The sequence below is a fragment of the Xiphophorus hellerii genome, chromosome 18 (assembly GCF_003331165.1).
Source record: "Xiphophorus hellerii strain 12219 chromosome 18, Xiphophorus_hellerii-4.1, whole genome shotgun sequence".
In the NCBI taxonomy this organism is placed as follows: domain Eukaryota; kingdom Metazoa; phylum Chordata; class Actinopteri; order Cyprinodontiformes; family Poeciliidae; genus Xiphophorus; species Xiphophorus hellerii.
In genome coordinates this window covers 26,200,608-26,225,895 of record NC_045689.1, presented here as the reverse complement: position 1 = coordinate 26,225,895, position 25,288 = coordinate 26,200,608, and the positions used below count along the sequence as shown (strand labels likewise).

The window sequence follows — 25,288 nt, the reverse complement described above, 5'->3', positions numbered from 1 at the left end:
TTTTAGATCCACATCCACACAGTCTAGATTTTAATCTAATTTAAAACTAAAAACAAAGAAAACAATATTTACAGATGTGCTTTTTGTAATCAGAATGAATTTCAGCTATTTTGCAAAGAAGACTGGGTAAAATTTGAATACTGTTGAGCATTCCTCTTCCCTTTCTTGTACCTTGCATTGTTTTTTAAAAATAAAATCACACGAAAAAAACCATGTAGATTTGTGAGCGTTCACGTGGACTAAAAGGGCAAAATGTTGGTCACCTTGAACACAAATCCAAACTCATTTATCTCTTTATGTGCAGACAGATTTTTAAAAATCGCCCATGTTTCTCTTTCATTAGTATGCAGATGTGGCGAAATGCCTCTCAGCCTGCTTGCGGTGTCAGTATTGGACTGACCCGAGAACAGACTCCTGCCATAAATGAAACAGCTGTCTAATGCACCGGCTCCACGCTGGTAGTGGAGCCGCGTTAGGCTCCCTCCCCAAATGACTGCCGTGATAGGAAACGGTGATGACGACAGCGCGTAAATCGACCGCTGGAAACCAGAGAGATGCTCCGGTTACGCTGTGTGTGCGGTGAAGACAAGTGCCTGCCTGCCCGCCTTCCTTCCTTCCTGCCAGCCGACACGGTAAAAACAGCGGAACTCCACATCCAGAGGACGGGGAGAGGTTTGGGTAGGCGCGCGTCCCCGGATGGATTGCAAGTGGGGATGGTGCGCTTTCTGATTTTCTGATCTTCCTCCCACCGACACCACTGTGATTTTTAAAAAAAAAAATATATATATTTTTTTTAAACAAGCTGCAAATCAAACTTTACAAGCTGACCAGTCTGTTTTTAACAGTCAAAACTAAAATCAACCGGGAAAAAAAAAGGGGAAAAAAATGTCAACGACGCACGAGAGCTCCCCTGCGCCCAACCAGAGCCACCTCTCCACCGCAAGCTCGGACAAAGCGGACCCCTCCGGCATGGAGAGACGGATCCAGATTCTCCTCTTCGGCTTGTGCGTAACCATCGCCGCCGCCACCTTAGTTGGTGGCGTGTATTCGCTCCTTTCGCTCCTCCGGATGAGGAGGAAAACCTCGCTGTGTGTCATAGTGGCTTCCATGTCGGTGGACGACCTGCTCAGCGTGGTCCCCCTCTCCCTCTTCATGCTCCTGCAGTGGGAGACCCGGCGGGGTGAGGGGTCCGGCGGTCTGTGCACTCTGTCCGGACTTCTTTACGTGTTCCAGGGGGTTTCCAGCAACATGAAGGCGTGCCTCATAGCAGCCTATACTTTTTATGTCACCAAGAGATTCGGGGTGCTCCAGTCCGTCCGCCGGCCGCTGAGAGTCATGTGGGCTATCGGCGGCGTGTGGGCGGTGAGCCTGACCGTGAGCGTGCTACCTTTGTGCGGATGGGGCAGCTTCGCGCGGGCCTCTCTCGGCTGTTTCCCGAAGAGCGACAGCTTTTACACCCTGCTGCTCTTCTCGTTGTATCTCCTGTGCTTCTGTGGCTTTCTGGGTTTCTTCATTCCCCTCACGTATCAGCTGCTGTGCTCCAGAGAGCCCCAGAGGACGTTACTCTACCCGAGCTACCTGGACATGGCGAGGGGACTGAGCGGCTCCGCTCACCTCTGTGAGCTCCCGTCGTCGTTCTCCCGGGACAGTCTGGACAGAAGTTTCGGAGCGTACAACGAGCTGAGCCCGAGTTCTTGCGGGACGGGGGTGAGGGAGAAGGAGGACAGCGGCCTTTCCCCTGTGTCCGCCGGCGGGCGTAGGGGGGCTTCCGTCGGAGATACACCTGTTGTGCTCGCGCAGAAGCGCTTCTCCATGATTCTGGCGGTTCTTCGAGTCATTTTATGGATGCCGATGATGGTAAGCAGCATTACTAAAGAAAAGAAACAAAGGGAAAAAAAACATCTTTGTAACTTGCGCTACCAAGAACTATAGTGCTTCCCAAAAGAACCCTCAAAACATTTCACATTTTGTCACATTAAAACCCCCCAAACTTCAGAGTATTTTCATATGATTTTGTGTCAGTCTAACACAAAAGCATAACTGCGAAGTGAAAGTAAATTGATAACCCCCAAAAAGTCTTTAATAAATAAATAAATAATCTGTCTCCTGCACAGTGTTGGTCCAAGCATAACCCAGTCTAATTCTTAGCCTCCCATAGTTTCACAGTTGTTGCTAACTTGTCATCACTTTAATCATTTCTGCTGCTTATCTCTGCTTGAGTCATATGTCATAGTTAATTTAACTGCAAGCTCTTCAATACATAAGTTTCTATCTTTTTTCCTATTACACTCTGGACAGAACTGCCGGACCAAATTAGTAAGTTTAAGAAATGGCCTATAGAGTCCATAATTTATCATCTGCTATGTATTTATAATGTTTGTTTGGAGTTGAGGCCCCAAGTGAAGTTATGATTAGGGCCTCATTGAAACTCAGACCAGCTCTGGACGGGCAAATGTATTCAGTTCCCTTGGAGCCAATATTCTGGCAATACTTTATTTACTTAATAATTGTCTGATTATCTGGGGTTGAAAGTTCAATGACCTATGCAGAGTCTGAGAGCGTCTCCCAAGTTGTCAAAAATCTATTAACTAAATTCAGCAGAAAAAAGATCAGACCGCCTTGCCGTCAAATCCACTTAGAGCATTCAGCTTGTTAAGGTGAATGAATCTTCATCAGCGCAGACAGAGCACCTGCACAGAGCAGCATGAGATTCAGGAATATGACATTTACTCAAATTCTATTGCAGTGGCACGTATGTGCATGATATAGGGTGGCTCTAACTTGTAATACATATTCCATAGAATTATTTTCCATGAGATTAAAATTATGAGTGCTACAGTATCGAATGCATCTCAGTAGCGTATCTGTAAATGCGTATATAAAGTGAACGAAAACCCATGTGGCAAAATAATCATGTGGCACTTATTAGACAAATTAATGAAAAAAAGACTTCAGTTTGTAAGGTATAGAGTTGCAGGCATCATGCCTACTCTACTGTAATCGTGATCTGAGGTTTACTCAGTCGATCATATTCAGGTTCTGCAATATCATGTGCTTCATCCTTTTTATGGCCAGGTCATATAATGTTTGGTGAGCAGGAGAGGTCATTTTCTTGTATGGATTGGCCAATAGAGAGTGCACACACTAACCATACCATATTCAATTTAACAAAGTCCCTTTTAAGAAGGTATAAAATAAGATAACATATACAGTACATATAGTAAAAGTGATTATGTAAAATATTAGAATAATTGGGATGAACTAGAGAGGGCTGTTCAAGTACAATAATTATTACAATATCCTTGAGAAAAATTATTTCAGACAACATTAGTTTGTTTTTGTTTACATGCCACAAAGAACTGAAGCTGTTCCAAAAGCTAAAACGGAACCACAACATATCCATGTGTGACTCTTTTTTGGTCAGGTAGAATGAACAAAAGCACAATGAATTAAAAAAAAATTAAAAAGCCTTTTTCGTTGATGAAGGTTTTGTGTGTCCCCCCACCCCCCTCCATTCACGTGTCTCCTTCCCTGCCAACTCCTCATGCATTTTGTATATCTCACTTCTGGGTGAATTAATTCAGTCTTCCCTCTCGCTTTCACAGACTTTGGTCCTCATACGGCATGCGGTGAACGCGCGCAGCTCTTCTCTGGAGACCCTGAGCTTCTTTCTCACTCTGCTTGCACCTGCGGTCACTCCCCTGTTTGTGCTGTCGGAGCGCTGGATCCATATGCCGTGTGGCTGCTTCATTAACTGCAAGCGGGCACAGGAGCCTTCAGGTACAAAGACGCAATCTAACAATCGTGATTGCTCGAGCACAATAAAACTTTAACCATGACTCATGGAAGGTTTTAAAGGAGAAAAAGAAAGCTTCAAGTTTCTCATTTTGTATTATTTTTTTTGTGTGTGTGTGGTTTTTATTTATGTTTCTTCTGTCTTCCTTGTAGAGATGAAAAGAAGATTTGAGTTCAACCTTTCCTTTCAGCAAGGCTACGGAGTCTATAAGCTGTCACATGCCACCAAGTCTCTGAGCAGCCCTCCTATAGAAAAACCCACTTATCACAGCTTTTTTAACTGTGACTTCCCAAATGCACGCCTCGACGCGCTGGAACCCGGCGGGCTCTCGGGATTGGGCCCCACTTTTGATTTCAGCACCTCGCTGCCGGCGGACAGCTCGTCTCACGCCGGTCTCTTCTTGGAGGCCGGCGTAGGGGGCCCGCTGGTTGATCATCCCGCTCTCCCCCACGTCAACCACAGGGACGATGAGGAATTCCACTGCGTCCCCTCGCTGCCTTCCCACCTGCGGGAAAAGGATCACGCTCTGAACGACTCGTCGTCGGTTTTCGACGGACCGGAGAGGAGGCTCTCGCACGAGGAGTGCAGGAAAATCGAGCTGACGGACTGGGAGTGGTGCCGAAGTAAATCAGAGAGAACGCCCAGACAGGTACAGAGTGGCTAGTTGCTTTTTTTAAAACCCTATTGTTATTATTATTACCATTATTATTATTATTCAGGCTATTGTTTTCCTAAAGTTAACACACACAGGAACCGTCATCTCACAAAATATGGTGAGGTCATCATCTCTTATTGATTAGCGTTCCAAGGCTCAAACATCGACATATTGCAACAGTATTTTTGCAAAACGTCACATTACTACCACAAACTCCTATGTATTTTTTTGTGTTTTCTGTCATAGACCAACAGGAAGTAGTGCATGATTGTGCGAAAAAAAAGTGGTTATTAGAGCTGGACAATAAATCAGTAACAATTTCAGTCGTTTTACTGAACTCTATTCCAGAACCACAGAGCATTCTGGGGGATGTAGGCAGGGGAAAGAATTAAGCCTCTCAACCTCTGGCATTAAGTTACTCACTCACTCTTTGGTTACCGTAGCAACAACCTTTTGAGTAATTTGTACAGCAGCAGTTTCATGTTTCGCCGCCTCCTCTCATAACCAATGGCGGTTTCTGATATGGGCGACATGGACAACCACCCAGATGACAAAAACCTGACTTACTGTCAAACTTTCTGCAGGTTCAAACTGATTTTCATCGAGGATTGTCCTGCATTGTTTTCACCTCGACCCATTCTCCCATCAACTCTGACCAGTTTCCCTGATTCTGCCGAAGAAAAGCGTCCCATGGTGATGGGAATAGTGTGTTCAACACTTGCTTTCTTCCTGTCACTCTTCAACACAGAGCCAAGTTTGAGGAGTTAATAAGTAATAGTTGTCCTGTCAATAGATTTACTCACCTGAGCTGTGTATCTGTGCAGCTCCTCCAGAGATACCATGTGCCTCTTGGCTGCTTCCTTAAAACCAGCTTCTCCCCTTGCCCTTGTCAGTTCAGTTGGATGGACTGATTTTGCTCAGTTTGCAGTTGTGCTATTTTACTTTTTCAGAAGATAGAATGAACAACAAACTCCTTATTGCAGTTCGTTTCTGCCTTTGCTGTTCCCTATTTGCCTTTATGATTTAACATAGTGCATCTAAGATAAAAAATTTGTTTTGCTTAAAAGAGCAATATTTCCTGCCAGTCATCTCAGAAAGTGAAAATGTGATTTTAGAGATTTATTGCACAGCTTAACATATTTTCAAGTTTTTATTGCTTTTTGTTGCATTTTAAATGACCATGGCTTATAGCTAAAGAAGTTTATGAGGTTGAGTTATGCACGTTACAATTTTTGTAGCAAAACATGGGAAAGTCCAAGGCATGTTAATCAGTTTTCAAGGCTTTGTAAGGCTGTTTAAAAAAGGAAATAAAACAATCTTTCTGTTGAATGCCTCTGACTTTCTCTGGGCTGGTTCATATGTCTTTGGGCTTGTTTTTCAAATCTGCATTTACGCCTTTTGAAATTGTAGATGATCAGCCAGGCTGCTGTGCCTGCGTTCTAGATAAAAGTGGGCTTGAATCCTTCCTTGTTTACCCTGTTTTCTCTCCCCTTCCATGCTTCTCAGCCATGGTTTTCCCAAGGTATCTTTGTCTGTAGCAAGCGGCAACAGATCCTAACTAATGGAGCGATTGATTGGGACGCTATCAGATGCACACCTGTCTTTCAAAGGCAGAATTGAGTTCATTACCGCTCTGAGACTCCAAAACGGCTCTGCTCAATTCATTGATTTACTCAGGGGAGTTCATTCAGGAGGAGGGCATTCAGATTTATGGCTTTGGGATTGTTGTCAATGAAAGGTACGTGCCTGAATTCACCTGAGAATTCTCTGTGATTGTTGAAAAAAGTGAGGAAAACAAAAAAAAAACTGATTCATTTAGGAATTTCACTCATCTTAAAAGTGGAAAGCTATATAGACGCATTCAATAAAATAGATTGAAATTTAATTTCAGTAACTTAATTCTCCAAATGAGACATTATATTGGTTAATTTACACACAGGATTACTTTCCACTTACAAAATACAACATTTTGTCGTGATCCTTCTGGGTTTAGATTTAAGTTTTCTTCTTTGCATTCTGATCATGTCCTTGTCCGTTTATTCCTTGTTGTTAAATTATTTTTAAGTTCTGTTCTTTGGGTTGACTGAATTTGATTTTTCTGACATGGTTCTTTTTAACTTCATTTGTAGTTTCCTTGTGTCTAAGTTGTTCTCCAGTATTTTTCATTCACCTTTCCCAAGTCTGCCTTTAGCTCTCCTTCACAGCCATACCCTACAACAGTGGTTCCCAAAGTGTGGGGCACGCCCCCTTGGGGGGGCGCAGTGCCATTGCAGGGGCCAGGGGGAAGCGGTATTAAAAAAAGTTACACGAAAGTGTTTCACTGTAAAGATGGTTTGTAGTGTGTTTTGTTGCAACCTGAAGTTTGAAATAAACTTCAGTGGAGTTTGAAAACAAAATATGTGTATAGGTTTATGTCTGGTTGAAGGATGTGTGTGCCCAGATGTTTTTTTTTTTCTTTTTGGGGGGGATTTTATTGTAATCCATAGGGGGAGGCAGGAAATCTTTGGGAACCACTGCCCTATAATATCATTATCTTCTTGCTGCATTCTGCCTTTGCTGTTCCCTATTTGCCTCTAGGCTGCACAGTGGCGCAGTTGGTAGCACTGTTGCCTTGCAGCAAGAAGGTCCTGGGTTCGATTCCCGGCCGGGGTCTTTCTGCATGGAGTTTGCATGTTCTCCCTGTGCATGCGTGGGTTCTCTCCGGGTACTCCGGCTTCCTCCCACAGTCCAAAAACATGACTGTCAGGTTAATTGGTCTATCTAAATTCTCCCTAGGTGTGAGTGTGTGTGTGAATGGTTGTTTGTCCTGTATGTCTTTGTGTTGCCCTGCGACAGACTGGCGACCTGTCCAGGGTGAACCCCGCCTCCCGCCTGGAACGTAGCTGGAGATAGGCACCAGCAACCCTCCCGACCCCATTAGGGACAAAGGGTGAACAGAAAATGGATGGATGGATGGATATTTGCCTCTATGATTTAACATAGTGCATCTAAGATAAAAATTTGTTTTGTGTAAAAGAGCAATATTTCCTTCCAGTCATCTCAGAAAGTGAAAATGTGATTTTAGAGATTTATTGCACAGCTTAACATATTTCAAGCTTTTATTGCTTTTTGTTGCATTTTAAATGACCACGGCTTATAGCTAAAGAAAACACAAAATCCAGTGACTCAGAAAAGTAGAATATTTGGTTCAATGAGAAATTGATGTTTTAAGCGCAAACGCCAGCCTTCTGGAAACTATGTACATTTCTATGCACTCAGTATTTAGTTGAGGCTCCTCTTGCATGAATTACTGCATCAATGCACCGTGGCATAGAGGAGATCAGCCTGTGGTGCTACGTAGGTGTTGTGGAAACCCAGATTGCTTTGATAGTTGCCTTTCTGGGTCAGGTGCCTCTCTAATCTTCATCTTAACAGTCCATTGATTTTCTAAAGCACAGGTGTCACAGATGCAAAACACTGGAATGAAATGGCTTAATTACCTCCTCCTTGTGTAGATCAGTTCTCCAGAGCCTTGCTAATGACATAATTATTCTATTCAGGTGTGATGCAGCAAAGGCAAATCGAAAAGTTGCAGGACACCGGTCCTTGAGGACTGGAGTTTGACACCCCTGTTCTAAAGGGTTCAGAAAAGAGGAGTTGACTGACCAATCAAAAACAGGAACACCATTGTCATTGGACCAGCTTTTGGTTCCTTTGGCAGTCTGAGCAGTTGTTAAGTCCAGCTGGAAAGTAAAATCAACATCTCCATACAACAAAGGGAAGCGTGCAGTATTCTAGAAATTCCTATTAGATGCTGTGGCCTTCAGAAAACACAGCGGACCGACACCAGCAGATGACACGGGCATCCCAAACGGTCACTGACTGTGGAAACCTCATTCTGGATGTCAAACAATGTGGATTCTCTGGATTCTCCACTCTTCCTCCAGATTTCATGACCTTGATTTCCAAATGAAATGGAGAATTTACTGTATTTTGGACACTTGACTCTGGACACCATTGTGCAAAAATCCAGTTCCTTTTCTCCTTAGCCCAGGTAAGATGCCTCTGATGTTGTCTCTGGTTCAGGGGTGGCTTGTCTCAAGGAATGCAGCATTTATAGCCTATGTCTAGAATTGGTGGCTCTTCTGGAATGGATTTCAGTCAACAATCTTCTCAAGGCTGCGGTTCTCTGTCCCGGTGATCCACCTTTCTTACCACACTTCTTCCGTCCATTCAATTTTCTGTTAATATGTTTGGACATAGAACTCTGTGAACAACCATCTTCTTCAACAACAGCTTTTTAGACCAAGATCTTGTAGCCGACTGACCCAGAGTGAGAGGCCGCTTAAAGGCTTGGAAACCTTTGCAGGTGTTTAGAGTTAATTAACTGATTGGGGTGTGACACCACTAACCTTTTTCACAATATTGAAATTGTCTGTGGACACTGAATTTGTGGTTTTCATTACTTGTGAGCCACCATCGTCAAAATTACAAGAAACAATGGAATATATCACTCTATGTGTGTTGAATCTATGTAATATATGAGTTTCCCTTTCTGAAATGTCTGGGAAGAAATATTGCACTTTTATGCTTGTATATCCACATCGTTTTTCATTATACAGCATGGTCCTCTGCATTATCTTCATACCATGCTGTTTTCCTTGGATTTCAATGGACGTCTCCTGAGCATTTTGCTGTTTATCATTAAAATAACTCTTAAGTCTCTGCATGTGGGTTCCCTACCTAAACATGACACACTAGAGAAAAAAATAGAAATGTTGGCTTAATGGCAGTATGTTTAACACCTGCTTTTTTTCGCGCTTGCAGCGCTGAACCTTTTTGAATCCCTTTCTGGCTTTGTTGTCGGCATGCTACGCTCTCATAATGGCGAAAGCTTAAATCTCTCGGTGTGTTTGAGACTCAAATAAATAGTTAAACGAGGGCAGAACGGTAAAAGTATGATGATTAATGCATGTTGGCATTGGCGGTAACAGAAACAGATGGGAGATCAGCTTCGATCTGCTCCTGAAATAGCAGAGCAGCACCCTTTGAAATTGACTCGTAACTTGTGGGGGGAAAAAATAACACCATTAGCCCGTTTTTTTTTGTTTGTTTGCGTGTGGACGGCTCCGAGAATGTGGAAACACACAAGCATGCATGCATGCGTGTACAAACCCTCACGAGCACACGTTATCTCCAAGTCTCCGTCTCTGTTCCACTTGCAAGTATGAAATGTGTTTTTGGTTCGAAAATCGCCAGAGGGTGGAAATCCACGGAGCATGCATCTGCAGCTTGGCTTCAGCACTCACTGTGCATCATGTAGAAGTTATAGATTCTCGTTGCTGACTTGTACGTCTCAGTGTGTCGTTTTTGTCTTTGTGCGCGAGTGTGTGTCCTACTTCTGGGCTTCTTTAACAGGGAATTTTGTGTTTTGTTTTTTCCTTAAGGCTTAACCATTGATTGGAGCCCATACATGTGGAAGTACTACTCACTACTCACAGCGGTACATGTAGTACCCGCATTGGCTGTATTTTTCTTCCTCGTTAGCAGGCTAGATGTCATTAGCCGGCACCTTTCCGCCCCCCTCACTGCCAGAGCCTGTGGCCTTCAGCCCCCAGAGGGAGAGTTAGAATCGAAGCTTAAAGACATATTTACCCCCTCTGTGACTTTATGCTCTATTACCGAGCACAAAGCTTGAAATACACTTACTAACCCTTTCCCTCAGGGGATGTGCTGATCCAATGTGCATTCAGTTGTTAGGCCTTGAAAGTCAGTTTCCCTCTTCATAGAATTCATCCAAACCTGGAAAAAAAATGGCTCCTCTAATAACATTTGAATTTAACACACACACACGCACAAAAAAAAAACACAAACGGGCTTAATATCACTTCAGTCAGGAAAGTTGTAAAATTGGAGCAAAGGAAAAGTAGTCTAAATGGAGGTAGTTGAACCCTTCATCCTGTGAGACAAAAAACAAAACAAAACTGTGCAACATTATGTGAATTTTCCCTCGAATTTTCTTAAACGTTGCCTCCATGGCACCAAATGTTCTTGTACTCTTTTAAAATAATCTTGATTGATCTTTCTCCAGGGTTTTTGAAGCCTTTTTAGAGTTCGTCCTTTGGAGTTTGTCTTTGTTTTACGTATTTCCTGTTTATCCTTCTACCTGACCAAAACAATATTGTAACTGTGCTTAGAAGAGGAAATGTGGACAAAACCTCATAAGGTTTCTTTAGTTTTATTTTATTTTTTTATTTCAGCAGACAAAATTGGAGCAATGTGTTTCTTTAGGGTATGAAAATAACTTTGTTAAAAAGTAAAAAATGATTTATTCGATTTATTCGGTGGAATCCAATTTTGCACATACATAAATAAAGAAAATGGTTAGATAAGCTAAACTGTTTCACAAGACGTGCTCGTTGCCCAGAAGGCTGTTGTTAAAGTTGAGAGGTTTGAAGAGAGCAGCTGAAACACTTACCTTTAACATTTATGACATTCAATGCAAAGTGTTGATGCAGTCACACAACAATTTCTTAAAATTTTGTCAACTGGAACTGGAAAAACCCTGTGCTACAAACTAAATCACCAGTGATTCATACCAAAACAAAGCATGATCATGTAATAATTAGCTTAGAAAGTAAGCAAATTGCTCCGCTTAAAGACATCTCTATAATTAAATGCTAAAGTGTAGCTGACCTCTTCATTACTTAATGTAAAAGGTATGACAAGGGAGCATATTTGATAATAGGTAAGTTTTGTTTGTAGAGCAAAATTTAGTTTTAAATTTTTTTATCGTCATCTCAATAAAAACCAAACCAAAGTTTTATAATACTTTCTGCAGTAGGTTAAGATTAAGATTAAGACTGCACTGTATGATTATATGTAAATATTTACTGAACAGTTATAGTAATGTTTTCCTTTAAAATATTCGGGGAGAAAAAAAATCATTTTTTTTTTTTTTCACCTCAAAGCTAATTTCTTGGACTCATTCCCAGCCGTCATTGGACCTACTTTGAAAGCAGAACGCTACATTCTAATAATCTCATGCTTCTTTCAGAATGGCCTGTAAAATTTGCAGCCCTATGTGTTTACGGCTTTGTCATCTGAGTGAATGTGATCACTAGCATCCCTGTTTTCTGTTGATCATCACAGCCTCAATCAGATAACCACATTCAGCATCTGTTTTAATAATTCAGAGCTTTAATGAGACCTGTAGACGTCTCTCTCCTCGTGCGCCGCATTATTTCATCTCCTGTTCCCTGCTAACCTTGTGTGTTGTTTTAAAGAAATTATCTGGAAAAAAATAAAAATCAAAAATTTCATGTGCTAAGGGCTAATTTTCTGCCAAAATAAACAATCGGGAGGGATAAACATAATCAAACCTGAATAAAACTGTAAACACAATAGCAAAATAAGTTGTAAAAATCTGACATCAGCAAAATTGTACATCAATTTAGCTGATTTGTGCTTCAAGGTCCAGTCTTTTCAATATCTGAAGGTCATAAATCTCATTTTGGCAGCAATGAGGGTTTTAATACGAGTTGAAACACATTCATCTACAGTTACTGGACATCATTTACACAGTCCAGTTTCAGTCCCTTTGAACAGCAGGAATGAAGTCCGAATGTGAACTGGTTGCTGCTCTTATTGAGCTGTGATGTCAAAACACAACTTGACTTATTGCTGAAGCAGAGGCATCGGCGAGACATTTTTATTTGATTTTTTTGTGTGTTTGTTTGGTTTACGATGACTCATATCAATTAGATCTCTAAAGTGGATGGCAGATGGTAAAATTGAATTTATCCATTGGTATCACATTAGAGGAGAGGCGTCCAGGCTCAAGGGCCATTGTCCTGTAACGTTGGGATGCATCAGAGTTTTTAACTCTTCAATGCTGCATTCTTCGGCCACCCTGCCATGTGTTTTTGCTTGTTTGCTCTTACCCTTCTGTATGCTAACTAAAATGCTTTTCTCAGTCGGTTTCTGTGCTTGCAGTAATAAAAAAAAAGCAAAACTCGTATTCCCTCGTTCACTGAGGATTTTGCATAGCAACACAGCTGTTTGCAGTGTTTTACTTGCGGTTTTAATGAAAGAAATTATAACTTTTTTAAAGCAGAACAAACTTTCGTTGTATCCTATAGCTGTTTTTGTGGATGAGGAGAGAAACCGATAGGCGATCTGCTCACATTTAGCTTCACCTCCTTCATGAATCCACTGTAGAAGTAAAGCAAATTGTTGGTGTTCAGCAGTTGCAGAAAACCGGAGAAGGTTGCACCACTTTCAAAATCCCCCTCAGTGTTCTTGCTTTTGTTTCTATGTGATGTCAAATATAAGCGATGGCTATTAAATGCAACTCCAGCATCACTCTGTGCTGATGTTTGCATTTAAATTGCATATTATTGGGGCCGTGTGTCATGTAGAGGCAGGGCGGTGCCGTGATGAGGATATAGTTCTTCATTCATCCATAGCTGGACCTTTGCTCCATTTCCCACCCCTTCTCTTTCTACCTGCTTCCTTTCTAATAACTGTGCATAAAGGGTCACTAATGCAATCTATTCAAAGAGTCTTATTAATAAATTATGTATGAATTAGGTTTTGCTCTACCTTTGTCTATTGGACACAACATGCTCGTTTAAATGCGGGCATAAAGTATTGTAAATCATATTTTTTAAGATTTTTAGTAAGATTTTCTCTATTCCATTTAGTTGCCGCCACACAAAGCAACTATTCATTCATTTTTCAAAAAATTCTACCTGTAAAATGTCAGTTTCTCTATTCATGTCATGTCTAGAGAGCATAATAGTAACAGTAAAAAAAAATGTAATAAATAAAACGTTTGAATGACTTTTTTCCCCCCCCATTCGCATCAACACAGCCAGAGTTACGCGATAATAAAACAAACAAAGCAAAAGAATACATAAAAAAAATTCAAAGGTGTACAAGGAGGGTTTATTAAAATATATATATTTTTTCTTTTTCTATCACTTCTGCATCCTATTGGCGTTTGTCGCTGATTAGAGAACAGACGTGACATGATAGAAAAAATAGGTGCTTCTTGACTTGACGGTCCGGGTCGCTCCCGCATGTATTCACTGCAAATTGCTTTATGACTCCAGTGCAAAAAGAAAACAAATATCAGCAGCCAAGGCAGCTGCAAAAATCGAGGAGATTGCACTGCTTTGTGTATTTCCCAGTTTGTGTTAAACCAAGACATTGTACAGTCGGACTGAGAAACTCCTTCCATCAAAAAACAGGTAGTAATTTTGATGCCGAGGACGGTTTTTAAATGTGTGTTCCCATGCGGTGTCACATTTGACTAACCGTCCGCAATCAATAAAAACACACACCCCATAAAGCCAAGTCTGGTGTTTTGTTGTGACATTTCTCAGAAGCTGTACAGTACGTTGAAGAACATCTTTTAACTGAACACAAAAACATAAATTCACCTTGTACACTCTTCAACAAGCATACCCCATTTTAATAGAGTCTAGTTAGAGAATGTACGGCTTTTTCCTTGAATTACCCTCTTCCAGTCTAATGAGGAAGCTAAATACGTTCACCGTTTTCTGTGGTTTTCCTTTGCAGAGGTCCTCAGGTGGTCTTTCTATACCTCTGTGCGCCTTTCAGGGCACTGTGTCTCTCCAAGCACCCACAGGCAAGACGCTCTCTCTTTCCACCTATGAGGTCAGCAGCGACGGCCTCAAGATCTCCCCGAACAATGCCAAGAAGGTAAAGAGTCTCGGCCCTGTCTCGTACTGGAAATCTTATGGGATGACAAGCTTTCGTTTCCCATTTCTCAGCAGTTTGTTGCAGAAAATGTTTGGCATTTTATATGAATTTTACTTGGTATGTGCTTTAGCCTTAGCTTTGTTTTATAAATAGTCTCTTTACTTATTTAATCAACTTGGCATTTAAGAAATGGTGAAACAACTGCGACGACATCCGTTGGCTAACTCAGCTATGAGTGTGAGCTAATGTTTCGGTCTTAAAGGGCTTGCGTCATGTTTTGCAGCTCTCCGTTCAAATCCCGGTTGAACCCTCCGCTCTCTGTAATTCTATTTTTTGTCATGTTAAGAGAAATCTGTAGAGAGTAAAAAGAGCAACTAAGCACAGCTGAAAGTTGCTAAACTATGAGGACACCATTCACACACATCCATGATCATTCTAGAAGAAACTACTGAGCTTGAAATTATTTTTTCTGTATTTTTGTAATAGTTTTTTAAAATCCTTTTTCAGTCATTAAAGTTAATATTTGGTATTTACAAACACTGTATACATATAAAAACATTACTATGCAAATGACACAATCCTAACAACCCAACGGCTTAAAGGTTTTCATTTCTGTACCGACAGAATTGAACGTGCTTAAATTTAAAACTGTGCTCCTCTCCCACTCTCTCGCTTTGTTCCCCCATTGCTACGAGAACAAAAAATCTCTTGTTTGGCCCACCATGAGTCTTACGATAGGGTGGGCTGCAAAGGATGCACCAGACCCATCCTTCAAATCCGGAACAATTTGGAGGAGTCTCTGAATTTGGTCATCCTTCGTCACATGGCTGTGACATAATCAGCCTCCTATATACAGGTAAAAGCCAGTAAATTAGAATATTTTGAAAAACTTGATTTATTTCAGTAATTGCATTCAAAAGGTGTAACTTGTACATCATATTTATTCATTGCACACAGACTGATGCATTCAAATGTTTATTTCATTTAATTTTGATGATTTGAAGTGGCAACAAATGAAAATCCAAAATTCCGTGTGTCACAAAATTAGAATATTACTTAAGGCTAATACAAAAAAGGGATTTTTTAGAAATGTTGGCCAACTGAAAAGTATGAAAATGAAAAATATGAGCATGTACAATACTCAATACTTGGTTGGAGCTCCTTTTGCCTCAATTACTGCATTAATGCGGCGTGGCATGGAGTCGATGAGTTTCTGGCACTGCTCAGGTGTTATGAGAGCCCAGGTTGCTCTGATAGTGGCCTTCAACTCTTCTGCATTTTTGGGTCTGGCATTCTGCATCTTCCTTTTCACAATACCCCACAGATTTTCTATGGGGCTAAGGTCAGGGGAGTTGGCTGGCCAATTTAGAACAGAAATACCATGGTCCGTAAACCAGGCACGGGTAGATTTTGCGCTGTGTGCAGGCGCCAAGTCCTGTTGGAACCTGAAATCTCCATCTCCATAGAGCAGGTCAGCAGCAGGAAGCATGAAGTGCTCTAAAACTTGCTGGTAGACGGCTGCGTTGACCCTGGATCTCAGGAAACAGAGTGGACCGCCACCAGCAGATGACATGGCACCCCAAACCATCACTGATGGTGGAAACTTTACATTAGACTTCAGGCAACGTGGATCCTGTGCCTCTCCTGTCTTCCTCCAGACTCTGGGACCTCGATTTCCAAAGGAAATGCAAAATTTGCTTTCGTCAGAAAACATGACCCAGGTGAGACGCTTTTCGCGCTGTTTCTTGGTCAACAGTGGCTTGACACGAGGTATGCGGCAGTTGAAACCCATGTCTTTCAAGCGTCTCTTGGTGGTGGATCTTGAAGCACTGACTCCAGCAGCTGTCCACTCCTTGTGAATCTCCCCCACATTTTTGAATGGGTTTTTTTTCACAATCTTGACTAGGGCGCGGTGATCCCTATCGCTTGTACACTTTTTCTGACCACAGTTTTTCCTTCCCTTTGCCTCTCTATTAATGTGTTTGGACACAGAGCTCTGAGAACAGCCAGCCTCTTCAGCAATAACCTTTTGTGTCTTTCCCTCCTTGTGCAATGTGTCGATGGTCGCCTTTTGGACAGCTGTCAAATCTGAAGTCTTCCCCATGTTTGTGTAGGCTTCAGAACTGGACTGAGAGACCATTTAAAGCCCTTTGCAGGTGTTTTGAGTTAATCAGCTGATTAGTTTGTGGCACCAGGTGTCTTCAAAATTTAACCCTTACACAATATTCTAATTTTGTGACACACGGAATTTTGGATTTTCATTTGTTGCCACTTCAAATCATCAAAATTAAATGAAATAAACATTTGAATGCATCAGTCTGTGTGCAATGAATAAATATGATGTACAAGTTACACCTTTTGAATGCAATTACTGAAATAAATCAAGTTTTTCAAAATATTCTAATTTACTGGCTTTTACCTGTATAACGGTGATCACTGGTTACAAAAATGAAAGTTGGAGAAAACAGAAATTGTGCCCACATTCAGGAAGATGTTGTGATCTTTTCCCTGCTTTTTATCTCACATCCCCTGTGGCAGCTGTGTAAAATATCGCCGTGGTGAATAAAAGCAGCTGAAAGTCTCACTTTCTTTATTAGTTTGGGATTTACCTTAGAGGAGAGAACCACACCGCTGTCAGTTCTTTCAGAGGACAATGACTTTCATGCCAATCAAACCCTGTAAGCCCATCTACAGTTAGTTTCCAATAAAAAAAGTTTTTTGTTTTTTTTTTTGCCCCCAAAAGATTATATTTAAGGCGTTTGTGTTTTTGATAACAGAAATTACTCCAAATTCTTTTCCACACTTTCCACTTTTAAAGCTCTTCTTCCAAAGACTCTTACTGTGTCAGGAAGATGACGTATTTGCTTTAAAGAGTCTGCAGGTAGATTTGGAATAATTTATGTTAGCACTATCAAGCCTTGTAGGTTTTGTGGCACTGACAAGTAATAAGCCATGTTCTCCAATGTTCAAACGCAGTCCTCATTCAGTCTTGTTAACAAGAATAAAATGTCTCATGAGTGGCATAATGCTTGAAGTTTTTTGTTTTTTTTAAAATGCTTGCTGTTTATCTTCAGTTTTGTAAGACCAAGTTGCCCTAATTCCTGTCTAAATATAGAAACATAGCTGTTTGTCTCCAGGCACTAGTTGGATATTGACTAAAAGGATATGCTTGGTATCTTCTTCCTTTGGAAACTTTTTCTAAATCTCCAGCCAGCATTTGAGCAGTTTATTTAAAGCATCTTGGTGAAACAAGAAGGGGAAGTTTTGCAGTGGCAGTGTTTCCATTTCAAATGTGTGCAAAACTTTGTCAATATTCCACTTAAGTTAAAAAAAAAAAAAAAACAACAACACAAAAAATTGAATTTCAAAACTGTGGTGTTTCTTTTAAACAAGAAATGCAATTAAAGTCACATACGAATAAGTTTGCTCACTCGATAAGTCTTTAAAAAACATGCTTTCTGTCATCTTTGTCTTTTCCTACAGTGGTAACATACGGTTGTTGATCACCTGACACGTGTGATGTGAAAACAAAGTGTTTCCATTGCAGTTTAGCGAAATACACTAATTTTGGTACAGCCACAAAACCACCTCATCCCGGAGCATTTTTGAAATTGGCACATCTCCATTATGGCAAATTTATTTTTGTAATCCCCATTGCCGCAATTTTATGGTCAACGGAAACGCGACTAGAAATGTTGCACTGCTTGTAAACAGCCTAAATAATCTCTTTCTCTTAAAGGTCGAAGTGTATCGCTCCAAGTCCGTCGGCCACGAACCCAGCGCAGACGACCCAGCGTCTGGGTCCCACGCCGAGGACACGAACGTCAGCTGCGTCGGCATGGAGATCGGCATGGGGATGGGCATGGGAGCCGTGGTGGGAGACACCAACGTTAAAATCCACCTGGAGGTTTTGGAAATCTGCGACAACGAGGAGGCCATGGACAGCGTCTCCATCGTCTCTAACATCAGCCAGTCCTCGACGCACGCCCGCTCGCCGTCGCTGCGCTACTCCCGGCGGGAGAACCGCTTCGTTTCGTGCGACCTGGCCGAGACCGCGTCCTACTCCCTGCTCATCCCCAGCGGCGGCAACGCCGAGGCAGAGACCATCAATATCACTATTCCTGACACGGTGGAAGCCCACCGGCAGAATAGCCGGCGGCAGACGCAGGAGAGCTCAGGGTATCATGAGGATATTCAGCTACTTAATGAGGCTTACAGAAAGCAGGCAGGCGAGGGGGAAGAGTGAGATATGTACACAATAACAAAGGAGGGGCCTCTCAGGGGGAGGCTGAAACAGCAACTCAGGCAGTAAAGTCATGAAGACGAATATCCTAATCATTTCACATCTTTTTTTGTTTCTTTACGATCACAGCTTTAACAGAGCTAAGAGGTGATGTGAACAGAGACTCATAGAGTTATAATAGCCTCTTTGCTTACTCCTGTGTTTCTTCTTCAGGTAAAATGAGGTGAAAGCACATACATATTTTATGTGTAAACTAAATGGAGAAACATAAGCCTGCAAGAAAAGACGTTTTAGAAGTATTCATACAGTTCAAACTTTTTCACATTTTCTCTAAAACCACATCTCTCCCTAGTGACAAACCTTATTATGACTTTAAAAATGACTTTAAAATGACTTTCAAGAATTTCAAGAATCTGAAACTTAAGTATCAATGTTATCATGTTAGTATCGATCTGATACTGATACAGACTTGATATCGATATTATCCATATTTTGGAATGACCCGCCCACCTCTGCTGTAGATTTTCAAACAGAATGTATTCTTTTCCTTCTTCAAACTACTCAACACTTTTTTATGGTCTACAACCACAAGCCACCAGAAAAGATACTAAAGTCAGTGGTTGTGACACGACAAATTGTGGAAAGGTTATGCAGGTATGGACACTTTTCCAAGGCACTGAAGTGTGGTGACGTCTTAGATGATATAGAAAGACAGACCAGAATAGGCACCAGAATCATCAGTATTTCATCTTATATATATATATATTTTTTTTTGCATGTGGCAGACTGTCACTGTGGAATAGATTCAGCAGCAGGAGAGAAAAAAAAAACATCACTCAGAAAAGCTGAAGTCTGATCACACGTCTCATTTAAAAACAGCTCACGTGGCCTACGTCACCGGTGACTCAGCGGTGAGGGGAGGGCCCACCTGTCTGACTCATTCAAGTGTATGTTGGGGGCTTAGGGAGGAGAACAAATCTGCTGTGATGTCAGACAGACGAGCACCAAAAGTATTCACGTCACACTGAGAAAAGGAATGTGCTATTTTTTTTTTACCGTCCTCGTATTTTCCTTTAAGCCCAGCCGCGGTGTCAAACATTTCAACGCTCGTCAGCGTCGCGTACCGAGGGCCAGGCCAGGTTGAAAGATGAACAGAGAACGAGGTGATGACTAAAGATTAGATAAAAGGGATTTGTATGCAGAACACTTTTCTGCCTCATTCAGCTTCTCTGCCGTTCAAATGAGTGACTGTGTATTTTATTTCTGCGGGCAGCGCATAACTTTACACCCGGGTGCCACTTTGGGGAGTCGTTTAGTTGACTTCCTATCCAATCAGCGACTCAGTGAGACTTCTCACTGTCTACATGCGGGAATTTAGTACTGGAGAAAGGCACTGCTGCCTTCCATAACCATTTTTGAATCACTGCAAAAGACAGTTTTAGAAGCTATTATCTATTCTCATAGGTAATACCAGTGTTTACATTATTACTTCGATGCACATTCCCTCGCATTTCCAGCAGTAAATTAGATATTGTAATTTATTCTCACAATTCAGATGTACTTAATTTCATTTCACGATGGTGTCTCCAGTATTTTCAGCTTTGACTCAACACCCTCACTCCGACTGTGTGTGTGTGTGGATTTCGCTTGCAGACTTTTTGGGTCGCTCGTTGCGTCAGCCTAAAAAAAGAGCTAAAAAAATATAGCTCCCTTCCTCCTGAAGACTGCCATTAAAGATTCATTCCAGGAAATTACCTCCACCAATTTCTGAGATCTCCTGTTTCAACTGCTCCGGGGGCAGATTGTAGGAGAAAAAATAATAACAATGTACAGGCATACGAATAATGATGAATGTAGAGCTGTGTTTAGTGTCAACTTTTTTTTTTCTACTGTTAATTGTGCCAAAGGTTGCCAGTTTGAGCAGCGCTTCACCTCCGCAGCCTAATTAAATCCATCATCTGTGTTGCTCAGTGTTTTACGGTTCATTTGCTGTCCAAGCGTCGTCACAAACCACGTGATCAATAAACTCCTACTTGTTTTCAAAGAACTGTGGGCTGTGCACCAGCTTTTGTTTATTTATTCATGTCATTTCTCTGGGCACATTTGGCAACAACATACAAACTCTTACCGTTGAATTATTTATCAGGGAAAACAGGAAATTAGGTGCTCTAATTAACTTGTTGTGAGGTTGACATCCTTGGCGTGCAACATCTCTGGTTGTTGAATCCCCCCCTGGGGTCAGAAAAAGCGTCACATTTGTATGAAAATTAACAGCAGTTGCCACACTTAGGACCTTAGGACCTTCTTGCATGTACAATATTCAAGGAGAGAGTGATTTTTATTTTTTTTTATAAAAGATTGGGAACCCATTCATTGTGTCTTGCTTATCCAGCGTCAGGTTGCTTGGGGTAACCGTTACTCCCAGTGTCTCTCTCCAGCTAATCCTGGCAGTATAGTCCGGTCAGTGGGTTCTGGATGGTTTTCCTCACCTGAGTGAAGTTGAAGACAAAATTGGTGTCAAATGTTTGTGCTCCGTTTGTGCACAAAAGTTTTCGTTTGTGCCGCTGCCATTTTAAAGATATTAAGAAATGTTTCCAGAGGTCATGAAAGGTCAACCAGCCGCCCCCACCCACCTTCTTCAAATCAGACAAAATTGGTGTCAATCAACTTGACAACTTTTGTGCTGGCTTGTGCTGCAATTTTGTTTTGTTTGCGCTGCTTTGGCTTTGATGATATTAATACAAGTTTAAAGGTCATTTTGATTTAATAAAAGTGGTGACCTTTTAACCTTTAAACTTTCATTAATATCTTTAAAGCCAAAGCAGCACAAACAAAACTTTTTGCTGCACAAACGTAGCACGAACGCTTTACACCAATTTTGTCTGATTTGAAGAAGAAGGTGTGGAGTGTGGGCAACTTCACTCAGGGGTCCTCGTCTTAGTCGGACCTGGAATACCTCCAAAGACTTTGTGTCCAGATCTCCTCTTAAATGCTGAGCTTCTCCCGAGTCGTCGGTCTTCAACCACAACCGACTGAGGCAGAGCTCACGTGACGGCAGATGGAAGTCAGAACCCGTCTGTCCACCTACCACTTCATCTTCACATTACTCGTGAAAAAAGACGGCGCGATTATTCTCTGCTTGAGGCAGATGCCGACCCCCAAAACCTGCCCACCTTTTTCTGATTGAGAACCACGAGCCCAGACTCAGACACACTGACTCATCCCAGTCGCTTTCGGCTCAGCTGTTAACTTCTGCGCACGGTAATGTCCGTAGCCTGAAGATACCGATGCAACCTGCAAAAAAAAAAAATAGGACTTGAGGTTGCTAAGCCAGGTAGGAATGCAACTCATGCTTATTTTAGTAATCAGTTATTCTGTTTGTTATTCGCACAAATTGGATTTTTTTTAAAAATTGCTGCATTCTGCTGATTTTTCATTTGATCTTTTTTTTTGCCTTTTTTGTCCAATATCAAGAAATACACATAAACAACTATTTCAATTTCTTGTTCAAATAAGAAAATAAACATTTTATAGCTAACATGCAGCAACATAGGATTCCGTCAGTGTACTCTTGCTCATTTTCAGATTAATTGATTCATTTTTATACTAACCAATTAATAATTAAAAATGGCTTGAGAAGACATTTTGTTTTTGCAGAATTTGAAGTGAGCAAAGCTAAAACTGTGGCATTTGAGGAGTTCTGAGTATAACAAATTTACAGACAAGTTTTTTTGTTTTTTTTTTCTAAAACTGTAAATGTATATTACAAAAAATGTAAAATGTAAAACAGGAATGAAAAGTCCCAGCACGCAGCCAGTTGAGACATACGATACTTTAATTGGGTTTAAGTCACAAAATTTAACTTCCATGTTCCACTTCCTTTTTAATTCCCCAAATCAGTCCTATGCACTTCTTTTGGCACCAGATTTATGTCCTTACCAGACATGTCTTCTCAAATATTAGTTTCAAGAAACCACATATCCATAGCTAACATAAACCACAGCAAATTTGCCAGTGAAAGAAAAGAAAAATGACAACAACCATCCAGTTCTTGTTTGATTAATCTGTTTCAAAACAGGCTGCACTACCGCTGTGAGACCTAGACTTTAATTTTTCCGAGCCTAAATGGGAGACGTTACTACGACACTGAATGCAACAATTGAAAAGCAAAGCAAACATCAAGCTGCCAGGAGGAAATGGAATATTTGAAAGTGGCGAAATAAATCCGACAGACAACAGAGGAAACCATCAAGGTGGTTTATATAATAGGAGGAGTAATTACATGAGCAAATGTTGAGGAGCTAATGTGAAACAGAACTGCCACATGGTGGAATGAGATAGGATGAGAGCAATTTAAGAAAAAAAAACAGCAGGCAGCAGTAGCAGAAACAAACTGAAGCTCAGAAAGAAAAATAATACTAAAATGAAAGAAACAGACATCAAAGCCACGGCGGGTTTCATGAATAACACAACACACATACAATACCTTTAAAAACTGTTTATACTTCTGACCTTTTTGACCTCTATACATTTTGAACTTATGTGATAGATCAACAAAAGGTAGTGCTTAAATATTAAGTGGAAGGACAAAGATGGTTTTTGAAATGGGAATCTGAATAGTGCGCTGTTGATTTGTATTCAGTACATTGTCCATCCATCCATTTTCTTCCGCTTTATCCGGGGTCGGGTAGCGGGGTAGCAGCTTTAGAAGGGAGGCCCAGACTTCCCTCTGCCCAGTCACTTGTTCCAGCTCCTCCGGGGTAATCCCAAGGGGTTCCCAGGCCAGCCAAGAAACATTGTCCCTCCAGCGTGGGTTGGTGTTGGTGCTGTACTGCTTCCCCCTCCTGAGACGCCGGATGGTGGACCATAATCGCCTCAAAGCTGTGCCGAAGTCTTTCTCCATGGCCTCTCCAAACTCCTCCCACGCCCAAGTTTTTGCCTCAGGAACCACCCGAGCTGCATGCCGCTTCACCCGCCGGTACCCATCAGCTGCTTCCGGAGTCCCACAGGCCAAAAAGGCCCAATAGGACTTCTTCTTCAGCCTGACGGCATCCCTCACCGAAGGTGTCCACCAACGGGTTCGAGGGTTGCCGCCGCGACAGGCACCGACAACCTTGCTGCCACAGCTCCGATCAGCCGCCTCGACAATGGAGGCACGGAACATGGTCCACTCAGACTCCATGTCCCCCACCTCCCCCGGAACGTGTTCAAAGTTCTGCCGGAGACGGGAGTTAAAGCTCCGTCTCACAGGGGATTCCGCCAGACATTCCCAGCAGACCCTCACAACACGTTTGGGCCTGCCAGGTCTGACTGGCTTCCTCCCCCACCACCGGAGCCAACTCACCACCAGGTAGTAGTCAGTGGACAGCTCCGCACCTCTCTTCACTTGAGTGTCCAAGACATACGGCCGCAGATCCGATGAAACGATGACAAAGTCGATCATCGAACTGCGGCCTAGGGTGTCCTGGTGTCAAGTGCACATATGGACACCCTTATGCCTGAACATGGTGTTCGTTATGGACAATCCATGATGAGCACAGAAGTCCAACAACAGAACACCACTCGAGTTCAGATCGGGGGGTCCGTTCCTCCCAACCACAGCCCTTCAGGTCTCACTGTCATTGCCCACGTGAGCGTTGAAGTCCCCCAGCAGAACAAGGGAGCCCCCCGGAGGGGCACTCTCCAGTACCCCCTCTAAAGACTCCAAGAAGGGTGGGTAATCTGAACTGTTGTTCGGCCCGTAAGCACAAACAACAGTCAGGACCTGTCCCCCCACCCGTAGGCGGAGGGAGCCTACCAAACCTAAACGTACAGGCGCCGAGATGGGGAGTATGCCCATTCTTGCCCGACGCCTCTCACCGTGGGCAACTCCAGAGTGGAAGTATGTCCAGGCTCTCTCAAGAAGACTGGTTCCAGAACCAGAGCCATGCGTCGAGGTGAGACAGACTATTTCTAGCCGGAACCTCTCAACCTCACACACTAGTTCCGGCTCCTTCCCCAGCAGAGAAGTGATATTCCACATCCCAAGAGCCAGCTACTGCGACCGAGGATCGGACCGCCAGGGCCCCCTCCCTTGGCCACTATCCATCTCACCAGGTTTTGCATGTCCAGAGAGTAAAACTTTTGTACCATCTTGTAAAAAATATCTCAAGTTCACTCAAATTGGCATTGGTTCCAAGTCTTTCCCATCACGGTATGGCCATTCAAACAAAATGTAAGGCCACACTTTTTAAATTTCTATATATAAAAAATGCATGTGAAAGCATAAATCCATAAATCAATGGAAAGTATTAGTTTCTTTCCATTGCATAATCTTGCACTACATTCTGTAGGTATTAGAATCTTAATGAAAAACACACAAGCATGAAGTTGCAATGTGACAAATGTTAAAAAGTTCAGAAGGACAGAAGGAATACTTTTACAAGAAACTATAACATGTGCAGATAGACTATGGCTTGGCTAATGTTTATTGATTAAATATGTTCGTTTATTTTTTATTTTATGCTCTATGTTGTTTGTGGAAATAAAAAAAGGACATTAAAATATATGTTTCTACATATAAGAGGTATGAAAAAAACTGGTTCCCCCTTTCAACCATCAGATTTCTCAATCTGATTTATAATTTAAAAGAGACTTTTAAAAAAAAAGTTTTGGTAACACTTTATTTGAATGGGGTCTGCATAAGATTGACACGAGACTGTCATAAACATGGCATGGCACTGGTTATGAACATGAAGGAGTATTTATGAATGTTTACGACTGTTGTCATGATGAAGTGTCATTCAATAAATAATGACACTATTAATGAGAGGTTGCACTAAAAGTTGTATTAAAAGTCCATTAAAAGTGTAAACGTTGCATTATTTGGTCAATACTGAACCTTTTA

General features: G+C 41.8%; 1 protein-coding gene across 1 annotated transcript; it reads left to right on the top strand.

Annotated features, from left to right (window-relative positions):
* Window positions 1–205: 205 nt before the first annotated feature.
* Window positions 206–20,449, top strand: LOC116708212 (probable G-protein coupled receptor 149). Its single transcript, XM_032546055.1, has 5 exons — window positions 206–1,857; window positions 3,606–3,780; window positions 3,949–4,445; window positions 14,016–14,159; window positions 17,899–20,449. The coding sequence occupies exons 1-5, from the start codon at window positions 886–888 to the stop codon at window positions 18,403–18,405; spliced, it is 2,295 nt and encodes a 764-aa protein (XP_032401946.1). The 5' UTR covers window positions 206–885; the 3' UTR covers window positions 18,406–20,449.
* The last annotated feature ends 4,839 nt before the right edge of the window (window positions 20,450–25,288 follow it).

Bases quoted from the DNA above. Each gene is read 5' to 3' on its own strand.
- LOC116708212 (XM_032546055.1), top strand. From the start codon at position 886: ATGTCAACGACGCACGAGAGCTCCCCTGCGCCCAACCAGAGCCACCTC. The intron at 1,858-3,605 runs GTAAGCAGCATT...TCGCTTTCACAG, and splicing joins TTTTATGGATGCCGATGATG to ACTTTGGTCCTCATACGGCA. The intron at 3,781-3,948 runs GTACAAAGACGC...TCTTCCTTGTAG, and splicing joins GCGGGCACAGGAGCCTTCAG to AGATGAAAAGAAGATTTGAG.